The following is a 12,045-nucleotide window of genomic DNA, read 5'->3' as shown; positions in this document are numbered from 1 at the left end:
TTTTGAGTCTTTCTCATTATCAAAATCTGGCTAATTTAGTATTGAATTAAAGCTAATTTATATTTCTGTTTGATAAACCACATCGTTTTATTTGACTTTGCGTGGACCTCGTGCGAAGAAGCCAACAAGACCAACCACTGAAAAAAATAATCCCTACCATAAATATCAGTGTTTACCATTTTCCTTACGGGGGATTTAGTTCTCCGCTTATTACTAAATTACTGTCGCCCAGGCAATGTGCATGGTATGCATGTATTAGCGCGTTAATTAATGATTGGATAACCCCCGCAGTGGACTGTTCCATTTTCTGAACTAGTCTTCGCCGCACACGAGGCATGTCGAAAAATGTCGCCTCTCATCATGGAATATTTGCTTCGAAACGTCAATTTTATTTACCGATTTATTAAATATTTAATAAGTGGAATATTTATCAATCTATTATATAAAACAAGTACGTTAGGAACAAATGTACCGCAGAAATTTAAGAAGCTTTGAATTTGCTATGCAGCGGCCGTAACCCATTCTATGTAGGCGGCCGAAACGCGGTTTGGCCAGGGTTGCCGTTGTAGTATACGCTGTTTCTTAGCTATTCAATTTAAAGCGCAACTTTCGGTTAGAATAATCGAAAGGGAAATAAAATTAAACATGTTAACATTATACTATTGAGGTAATTACTTTGTTAAATTTAAAATTCCCTATTTTAAATAACAGAACAGCCTCGTTTACGGAAGTATTCGTCCACATGTTTCTGTTTATATTTTCTTCTCGAAGTTCATTTTCTACGTCGAAGAATAGGGACTTCCCCTTTTATTCGCTCATCATCACGTCGACGACGGCCGGCCACGAACCAATCACATTAACTGTGTGTCATTAAAACGTCATCGAGGCACGCTCTGCGCATGTTTAAACAGAACTAAAAAAATGAACACGGCGATCGTGACATCGTCACATAAAATGCTGTGGTGGTAAAAAGTGTACCCGAGTCAGAAAGTACCGAAGTGTGGCGAATTCTCGCTCCCATAAGAAGTCACGCCGACCAGGCTAGGCCTAGGCTTGGAAATGTATTTTCGCCTATTTGGCGAACGAGGCAATAATTATTTTCGCCAAATGGAGACTCCAGTCGCCATTGGCGAATTGGCGAGCGGTTAGCGCGAGCGTAGACATCATACGATCTACTGTAGTACAGATTGGTGGTGCCAGAATTTCGCAGACGGAAGGGCGACATGCCTTGACAGGGGGTTCAACACAAGGAACTAAAATCAAGAATAACAACATTTTTTCTCCCTTAAGAACATGATACCAACAGATCAGTATGTACTGTACTAAGAAATTATGATGTTTTAGTGGTATTGTCAAATTTAAGGCAAGCTTACCCTCCTCTTGTAGTAGAACTTGTCAGCTCACTATTCTATGATATAATATGATTTATGATTGGTTTAATTTGACATGCACAAGACAAAAAAAAAGATTAAAATCCAGTGATTCTAAAGAGATCTTTTCAAACTTACTATTTGAAATACATGAATCAAATTATAAAATTACCAGTAATTTTTTAGTGTTTTGATTTAGCATGATCAATGAATCTACCAGTTTTTGGCTTTGCTTCAAAGTTTATTTAGTGGATGAGCTGGATCCTGAAGAATTTATTTATTATTTACCGTTTTTAGGATGTCCCTTTCATTAAGCGAATTTAGGGATTCCGATCATTTTACAGTTTTAACATTTTAAAATCATATTTTAGTAAATCATATTTATTATTATAATACACCTTGCACTGACCAAAACAAATTAATTTAAACATCTTGAGAAATATTATAATGCTGACACAACAATTGAACAAAAAACCTTAGATATATTATCAAGGTTGTCCCCAGTTTATGTGTTTTTATTTACCTGACACCTGATGCAGTGCATTACAGTCATAATGATGTGATTTGCATATATTGCATTTGAAACTGTTTAGAACTAATGTCTACTCATACAGTACTGCATCAGCATTTGTGCAAATTGATATTTTGGTTGGTAGGTTGTTTTGTGAAAGATGTTAAATTGTTAATTTCATGGTGAAATTTGTTTTGTATATAATAATGTGGATGTGCAAACCGAAATAAAGGAAATGAATGAATTACTGTATCTATTTTTCACTTTGCTAATTTTGTATTTCATACCATACCAATTTGTTTCTTTGCTCTATGGTTTTACTAAATGACATTTTATCAAGTTAATCTATTGTAAAATCAATAACAATTGCAAGTTTACAATGAACTCATCAGCGGATTATTTTTTGTCATTTTATGGAAGAGTTAATAACTAGTATGGAATTTAAACTGATTCAAAACATCTGCTGTTACAATCTATGTCTATAGTTGCATATGAAAACTGAATGAAAGGGAAATGTTTTCAATCAAGTGACATTTTTCAATTAAAAGTGGCATTTTTTCAAGCAAGGGACATTTTTTCATTAAAGGGAAAATTTTAAAATTTAAGTACATAACATTTTTCAGTATTACAGTAAGGGAAGTTTTTTCCATCAATTTTTTTTCATTAAAGGAACATTCTTTCAATCAAGTGACATTTTTTTCAATTAAATAAAAGTGACATTTTTTTCAATTAAATAAAAGTGACATTTTTTTTAATCAACCATTAAAGGTGACATTTTGAAATTATGTTTTTACATAACATTTTTTCAGTAAGGAACATTTTTTTCCATCGAGTAGACATTTTTTTCAGTAGGGACATTTTTTTTCAAATACTAAAATGACTTTTCCAATAAAATGATTCTTTTTCATTCATGTGGTGTACAGAAGGTATGTGGGTGAATAGTCTGTTCATAGTCTTTCAACTCATTTATGCTTTTTGCTGAATAATATTCATATCTGTTTAGAAGCAGGAGATTATTTTACTGTGATTATGTGGCTGAGAAGTGGATCTACTGTTTTTATCTTATTTTATAAGATACAGGCTATCCCTGTATGACATGACAACACAAAACCAATTGAATATTTTAAAGATGTATTGTGCCCCCAAAACATGAAAAATGAAGATTAATATAAAAAAAGACTTTGAATAGGACAAATACATTGATAACTATAACATTTTTTTTAAAGGTTCTCCTGAATATAATGAATGTTGTCGTTATTGTGTGTTTTAATTTGTAGGACAATGCTCAGGGTCAGGAACTGTGTCGTTGACAGAATGTGCAGATGGGGTAGAATGTATTTTCTCAAGGTTTGTCTGTGATCTATTTACTGATTGCGATGATGGGTCAGATGAATCTCCAGCTAATTGTCAAGAAGGAGGTAATAATATTATAAAGACATTTTCTCATATTAATACAGGCTATACAATATTCTGGAATTTAGGTATAGCTACTGTAGAGAAGTGTTATGGTGGGAGCAAAGGTTAAGACCTGGAGGGAAAAATTATGTTTTGTCTTGTTCCAAGGATGTAAATAATGGTGGTGGAATTGTAGGCTATTAGTAGAAGGCTTAAAGTAAGTTTTGAGCTGGATGATAGAAATTAAAGGTGGATATCTTCCACCCACCTCAACCCAACACAATTACTGTACAAGTGTTCTCATAGTATACAATACCATTCCATAGATTGAGATACCATAGTACAATTCATCATCATCATCTTCCTATTCTGTGCAGAACCTCATTTTGAGTGTAGTCGCACATGGTTGAATTGAATTTACCCAGTACTAGTACACTGGAGTAACCCCCAGCCCTACTCATCTCGAAAGATGTACTAGGTTCTTTAAAGTGCACATGAGCTAGATGTGTACATTGGACCTTCGGTTTATAGTCCTTATCCGAGAAGTCTCGTCCTACCACCAGAACCATGGAGTGAGTGAGCCTCGAACCCTTGCCGAAGTTATGGCTATGTAATCACAGTTCCACTGTCTTAACCGCTCACTCACTTGCCTTATAATAAATGTTTGAACAAGTACAGTATTTACAATATTTTTGCATACAGAAAACATTTGTCCATAGTTCGTCACTCATGACTGATGGAGACAATGCTTATGATTTGTAACCAATAACTTTTATCTTTTTATTTACAGTGACTGCCTGTGATGATAGTCCTTGCCAAAATGGAGGAATTTGCACAGCCTTTCCCCGCGAAGACACCATTTTGGCATATTTTACTTGTGCTTGTCCTCCAGGTTATTCTGGACAGGTTTGCACTGAGCTTGCCACACAGCCACCGACCATGCCTTCAGCCACACCTATACCAGTGACTAACCCTCCACAACCTACAACTGAGGAACCTCTTGATGTCTGTTTGTCCCTGCCTTGCCAGAATGGAGGTTTTTGTATACCAGAAGGAGTTTTATATTCTTGTTTTTGTCTTTCTGGATATGAAGGTTAGTGTTATAATTTAAGGGGACAATGGTGACATTCTCAACATTTCTGTACCCGGAAAGAGTGTGTGTATAAATTTCACTCTTCCCTGCTATTAAATAACATAATAACAATATTTGAGCACCATTCCAATGATATTGCTGTTCATGATATTATATTATAACTTTTTAACTACATGGGTCTTTTCTGATGAGAGTCCCATCATAAAAGTTCTGCCAATCAAGGCGCTCTCTCCTCTGTGTGTTTCCTAGTACACCACCGGGGTGACCCTACTCTTCTCATAAGATGTAGTGTGGCTCTTTTTGTGGCAGCCACAGGTATACCTACCATGACCATGATAGATTATCATCTCTACTTTGTCATCCATCCATTCATTTGAATAAGAATTTTATTTCTTAATCACATTTACAGGAGATAATTGTGAGAATGAAGTCGATGAGTGTGCCAGTAACCCTTGCAGTACTTTTAGTACATGTATAGATCGTATCAACGCCTATCAATGCAACTGTATCCCTGGATTTACAGGTAAGACAATGCAGGAACAAATTTCATTTAAAAAATTGTTTAGCATTATTGATAATCAAGCTGGATTTTGTGTTTTTTTCTATACAATTTTATAAATGTATAACAGTGTACAGTAGGAGTAAGGTAGTTCTGTATAGCCGTTTGCTCTGCTACACTGGAAAAATTATTCCCTGCAAAGTATTTAATAAAAGAGTAACATTCCACAATCATGTTAACTAGTATGGTAGAGATACAGTTAAAATCACAGTCTATTGTTGTACAGTCTTTCTGTACAATCCATCTGCACATTGTTATTGCACTACATATCACTCATGCTTTGCTTGTGTTTGGTACTGCTTTTTTTCAACCAATCATCAGCTTTCTTTTCATGTTTGTATAAAAATATGCAATAATAATTCACCAATTTTTTGCATGTACATTATTATATGATTAAGTTACATTTTATTATGCAAATGTAATGAGTGTGTGATTGTTAAATTTATATAAACGTGACTTATTTTTAGCAACTTTAATTGACAAATTTCTTCCTACAATTTTAAAATTCATACTTCATAATGTTTTGAAAACAAAATTACAGGAAGATAAAACTCTCTAATCTTGTAAAATGATTTAACTATTGTGCTTGTTTGTACTGATCTCCACACTTATTTTCCAAATTAGATAATTTGCATTTGTTGTAATGCATTGGCATATCCAAAGAGCGCAGCTTCCAAAAATATATTTATGCAAATGTTCTGATACAGTACAAATTTGTAAGCAGATCTTGGAGGTTTGATACCTATTTATATCAAATAAGTATTTTAAAAAATTATAAATTTCAGACCATGGTAGATATATTTCCACCTAATATTTTAGCAAACACATTTATTTTACTGTACAAATCCTGGATACGCCAATCATATAATGCCTTATTACCTTGTGACATACAGCACATCTATACTGTTTGAGGCATAAGTTCAGTTAAAACACTCACTTCAGGAAAGTTTGGCTCCTGTAAACCAGACCTTCCAGCTGTATCTGTACCCAAACTACTGAACATTGTCATCTCTCACAAAGACCAAGACAAGTTTTAAAAAATAATTAAAGATAATAAAGGTAAACATGGTGGTTTACAGTACACAACTACAGCTGCCATGTTTTTTTTATAGTGAACTTATGCCTCATCAGTTAATTGTTTTACTTTGTAAACTTTCTGTGGTATTCTCTTCTGGTGGTGATAGTACAATGCATTGTAGACTGTTTATTTCTTCTCTGGTGGTGGTATATATATGCTTCTTTCTCTTCTATTTCACGTTAAAACTGGTAAGTAACAATGTTTTGTCTCTTTCACTAGAAATACAAACTGTATATGACCAAGTAAGTCCCAGCATGTGCCTATTCTTATAGGTCCGTCAATGGTCCCATGAACCTGGTTATGAAATTTGGCAAAAATTAGAGCATGGGATTATACTAAAGATTAACAATGAATTTACCTTTACTAGTCTTTCTGAATTTATATTTAATCCTAAAGTTAGGTAGTTGGGGGTGGGGAAGCTGATGGGGTTGTTGCGCGATTATACTTGATCATATACCTTAGTTTAGTGACTCTAGTAGTAGTAATATTGGTTTATTTTTGTATTTCTCTTTTATTTTGTTGAATATTATAAGTAGATATTTTAAATGAAATTAAACTACAGTACAGTTGTATGGTCTACAGTAGATGACAAAAGTTATAGATAATGGATGTTTAAAGTATTAACAATTGTAATAGAAACCTGTCAATTGGATGGGTTTCAAATTTTGCCTCAGGATCACCAAGATTTCAATAATGATTAAACCAGTGGCAATGCCACCATGAGACTTTAAAACACTTGGGTATACAATATAGGTGTTACACTTTTTTCTGAAATTTAACATGAAAATTTCTACTGAAATTATAATGTACATGCATTTATTTTATGAAAGGTGTTCAGTGCCAAGTAAACATCAATGAATGTTCTAGTAATCCCTGTGAAAATGGAGGGACGTGTCAGGATGGTTTAAATGGCTACACATGCATATGTGTGTCTGGATTCTTTGGCACCCACTGCGAAACTGATCAAGAAGAATGTTCAAGCGCCCCCTGTCTGAATGGAGGCGCTTGTGTGGAGCAGAGTAATGGATACCGTTGTCAGTGCTCTAGTGGCTTTCAAGGTATGTATTTCGATATTTATACTGAAGTGGACAAACACTTTTATATTCATTTTTTAAAACAAAGTTCTACAGAGAGTTAAAGTCAAAGGACATAGCATAGAGTGAATGTTGGCCTCACATTTTTAAAGTTGCCATATTCTTAAAACTAATCAGTGGATCTTTTAGTAATTAAAGTAAACATTGTCTTTTTTCAGGTACTCATTGTGAAGTTGAAATTGATGAATGTATTAGTTCACCATGTGAAAATGGTGCCACATGCGTTAATGGAAACAATGCGTTTTCCTGCATGTGCATTAACGGCTTCGTAGGTACATTTTGCGAAGTCCAGATCAACGAATGTCTCATTACAAACTGCCAAAATGGAGGAACTTGTCTAGATCAAATTGGTGGATTTGAATGCGTTTGTGTTTCTGGTTATAGTGGAGAGTTATGCGAAATTGAGACAAACGAATGTAGCAGTGCACCTTGTCTGAATGGAGGTTAGTTTGATAATTACATGTGTATAGAGAGTCTAGATTTGCACCTAGGTTCTAGTTTGTTGCAAATCAAAAGTGGCCTCCTATTTTATTTACAATTAAAATTTCATCAAAAGTAAATGAATATGATCATAAGTAATGATTAAGATTTTGTGAACTAGAAACTCTAACAAAGCAAGGATTTGCTTAAGATCCAAATGATCAAAAACGGAGTAAAACATTGAAATTGCATGGGACCAAATTGTCTTCTTAATAGAGGTGTCTCTTGAATAGGTATTGGCCATATAGTGCTAAAATATATTTACCCTTCATTTAACAGAATCGTGTTCTCACAGGTTCGAGACTGCCCCTGAATAGGGATGTTTCAAAGGAGAAGTTATGCTGTATCTAAAAAAAGATTTTTAGGCTGTACAATATTACATCTAATTCCAACTCCAATTTTGTAACCATTTTTTTTAGGAGTATGTGCCGATATATCAATTGGTTACATATGCACTTGTGTTAATGGATTCACGGGTGTAATCTGTGAAGATGATGGTGATCAGTGTGCTAGTAACCCATGTCTTTACGGTGGAACATGCCAAGATCTTGTGCAGGCCTATACTTGTGTTTGTCCAAGTGGTTTCGGGGGTTCTACCTGTGAGGAAGATCTCATCAATGAATGTCTCAGTAGTCCATGTCAAAACGGAGGTAAGATAATCTGTTTCATGCCTAGCTTACCTGAATAAACCAACAAAGGCATTTCCCCTCCGAGTGGAGAACAAAATCTAAATGTCTCCATAATACTGGAATCGTCTCTTGGATAGTGATGTATGCATGGAATGCCTATTTGAGGACATGGTGCATAGACAATTTCATTATCTTAGAGTAGCATTCAAAGATTTTGTTTTGTACCTCAGAGGGTAAAAGGCCTATTTTGGTTTATCCAGGTAAGTGGGCAGCAACACTATTGGTTTGTGTAATTTTCATGTTTGAATGCAGATGGTTTTGATGATTGCAAATAATAGTGGTACTAAGGATAACATTTTTTTAGGAAATGTTTTATCTTTTGATTTTTTTCCAGGTCAATGCAGCAATGAAATAATGGGTTACCGTTGTTTATGTACACCAGGATGGTCAGGAACTCATTGTACGGTAGATGGAGACCAGTGTTCCAGTCAACCTTGCCAAAACTTTGGAGTATGCCAAGATTTGGCCCTTGCCTATCAATGTTTTTGTAGTCCTGGCTATGAAGGTACATTCTTAAGAACCACTGTGCAATTCATTTTATATTTTACCATTTGTATGGATTTTTTTTTTGGTATTGCTTGGTAATACTATTTTTAAAATTTCTTAACTCCTCTGACCCTATCTCTTTTTCCACCTTTTCTTACATCAGGGTTATTTATAAATGTGAAATATATTCATCTTACTGCAAAAGTGATAGTGAAATCTACTATAATTTTTATTATTACCATTTGATTTTTATTAAAATTTAAAGTATAAGTTCAAAAAATGTACTTAATAATTAATTTAATAACCTGAATTTAATCGGTAACATTTTGTTTCTGTATTATTTTATTACGGAATATTTGTGGTGATTTTTGGCCCTGTAAATGTTTTTTTTCATCCTTGCCTGAGATTATATAATTTTATGTACATGTGCTGGATGTAATAGTTAATGTTTTGTGTGTATTACATGTATTTTTTACCCTTAGGTACCAATTGTGAAATGAACATAGACGAATGTGCCAGTAGTCCCTGCCAGTCTTCCGCAATCTGTACTGACCTAGTGAATGCTTTTCAGTGTAACTGCCCTGATGGCTTTACTGGTGAACTTTGTCAAAATCAAATTAACGAATGCGAAAGTTCACCATGTTTAAATGGTGCCGTATGCCTTGATTTTGTTAACCAGTACACGTGTCAATGTGCGACTGGTTTTTCTGGAGTAACATGTGAGGTAAATATCGACGAATGCGCAAGTAATCCATGTCTACAGAACTCAGTGTGTGCGGACCAAGTTAACGGATATTTGTGTGAATGCCGTGGAGGTTACACAGGAGTTCAGTGCAACATTGAAATTGATGAATGTGCCAGTAATCCATGTCTAAATGAAGCCATATGCACCAATCTTGTTGACTCTTTCTTTTGTCTTTGCCGTCCGGGATATGAAGGCACACAGTGCCAGGCTGAAACAGATGAATGCAACAGCAATCCATGTCTTAATCAAGCGACATGTTTTGACCGACTAAATGGATACTTTTGTGAGTGTCTACTTGGATTTACTGGAACACTATGTGAAGTAAACACTAATGAGTGTGCCAGTTTTCCATGTCAAAATGGTGGAGCATGCCAAGATCGCATCAATGAGTTTTCTTGTCTTTGTCCAATTGGATATGTTGGCTCATTTTGCCAGACAGAAATATTGGAATGTTCTAGCAGTCCATGCCAAAATAATGCTGTCTGTCAGGAGTTGGTAGGAGGTTATCGATGTAACTGCCAACTAGGTTTTTCTGGGACTAACTGTGAAACTCAGGATAATGAATGTTCTAGTAACCCTTGCCAAAACAATGCTGAATGCTTGGACGAAATCAACCGGTTTACATGTATCTGCGATCCTGGATTTGTTGGTATAAATTGCGAAACCAACGTAAATGAGTGTGCCAGTGCTCCTTGTCAAAATGGGGGAATATGCAGTGACCAAGTAAATAGATTTCAGTGCAATTGTCTTAACGGCTTTGGTGGTACATTTTGTGAATTTGAAGTTAAAGAATGTGATAGTACTCCTTGCAAGAATGGAGGGACATGTGTTGAGGAAGTTAACAGATATATCTGCACTTGCTTTCCAGGATTCATTGGCATTAACTGCGACATTGAGATTGATGAATGCGGGAGCAATCCATGCCAGAATAATGCACAATGTGAAGACTATGTCGACCGATACTTTTGCTCTTGTGCAGAAGGTTATCAAGGAGTCAACTGCGAATTTGAGATCAATGAGTGTAACAGTAGCCCTTGCATTAATGGTGCTTTTTGTCTTGACCAGATGGGTGGTTACTTGTGCCAATGTGTTCTAGGCTATGAAGGCAGTAGGTGCGAAGTTGACATCAATGAATGTCAAAGTAACCCATGTACAAATGATGCTGCCTGTATAAATGACATTGGTGAATTTGTTTGCTTATGTAATCCTGGTTTTATAGGTGTGACCTGCTCATTAGAAGTAGATGAATGTAACAGCAGTCCTTGCCAAAATGGAGGTCAATGTACTGACCGGCAAGCTGGATATACATGTCAGTGTCTTACTGGGTTCTTGGGGACAAACTGTGAAGCTGAGACTTTAGAGTGTGGTAGTAATCCGTGCAGAAATGGAGCAAACTGTCAAGAACTTAACAATGCTTTTGCTTGTGACTGTCTTGGTGGCTTTACTGGTACACTGTGTGAGGCTAATATTAATGAGTGTTCAAGTAGTCCTTGCGTTAATGGTGCAACTTGCGAAGATCTTGTGAACATGTATATATGCAACTGTGTGTCTGGTTACCAAGGAACACGATGCGAACAGAATATAGATGAGTGTGGGAGTCAGCCATGCCAGAATGGAGGAATTTGTGAAGATCAGATTAATATGTATGTCTGCACATGTGTTGATGGTGTATCAGGAAGTAACTGTGAAGTACAGGTTCAAGAGTGTAGTAGTAATCCTTGTGTAAATGGCCTTTGTGTGGATGAAATCAACAGATATTCTTGCATCTGTCCTGATGGTTATACCGGAGTAAATTGTCAAATACAAATAAATGAATGTGAAAGTCAACCATGTCTTAATTCAGCTCAATGTATCGATAATGTAAATGCTTATATATGTGTGTGTCTGCCAGGGTATGCAGGTTCACATTGTGAAAGTGACATTGATGAATGTTTTAGCAGTCCGTGCAGAAATGGTGGCACTTGTATTGATGGTGTCAATGGTTATACATGTCTTTGCATACCTGGATATGGCGAGAATAACTGTCAGCAAGACATAAATGAATGTTTGAGTGATCCATGTAAAAACGATGGTGTATGTGAAAACCTACTAAATGGTTACAACTGTTACTGTTTGTCGGGTTTTGAAGGAAATACTTGTGAAGTAGATGTAGACGAATGTGCGAGCGTTCCATGTTTTAATGGGGCTACGTGTGTTGATGAAGTCCGTGGTTACAGATGTCAATGTCGTCAAGGATTTTATAGCACATTGTGTGAGCTGGAGATCCTTGAGTGTCAGAGTAACCCATGTCAGAATGGAGCAACCTGTGCAGAAGAAGTCAATCGGTTTGTCTGTATTTGTACACCAGGATATGTCGGAGACTTCTGTGAAACCGATGTTAATGAGTGTCAGAGTTCTCCTTGTTTTAATTTAGGAACCTGCATTGATTTATTAAACGGTTTCGAATGTAATTGCATAGCAGGTTTTCTTGGAAATATGTGTGAAATTGAAATTAACGAATGTGCTGATTTACCTTGCCAGAACAATGCTACTTGTATTGATGGTA

The 12,045-nt window shown here is 35.6% G+C and overlaps 1 protein-coding gene across 1 annotated transcript in view; it reads left to right on the top strand.

Annotated features, from left to right (window-relative positions):
- The first annotated feature begins 3,205 nt into the window (after positions 1-3,205).
- The window catches only part of LOC144844128 (uncharacterized), a 39,532-nt gene continuing 30,692 nt past the window's right edge, over positions 3,206-12,045 (top strand). Inside the window, exons 1-7 of the mRNA XM_078700868.1 lie at positions 3,206-3,299; positions 4,067-4,369; positions 4,779-4,892; positions 6,837-7,064; positions 7,259-7,543; positions 8,000-8,230; positions 8,604-8,774. Coding sequence (XP_078556994.1) covers positions 4,216-4,369; positions 4,779-4,892; positions 6,837-7,064; positions 7,259-7,543; positions 8,000-8,230; positions 8,604-8,774 — 1,183 coding nt within the window. The 5' untranslated portion in view covers positions 3,206-3,299; positions 4,067-4,215. The remainder of the gene's footprint in view (positions 3,300-4,066; positions 4,370-4,778; positions 4,893-6,836; positions 7,065-7,258; positions 7,544-7,999; positions 8,231-8,603; positions 8,775-12,045) is intronic.

The sequence above is a fragment of the Antedon bifida genome, chromosome 6 (genome assembly GCF_963402885.1).
Source record: "Antedon bifida chromosome 6, ecAntBifi1.1, whole genome shotgun sequence".
NCBI classification, from domain to species: Eukaryota; Metazoa; Echinodermata; class Crinoidea; order Comatulida; family Antedonidae; genus Antedon; species Antedon bifida.
The sequence above is the reverse complement of the archived record's forward strand: the minus strand, read 5'-3'. Positions and strand labels throughout refer to the sequence as shown.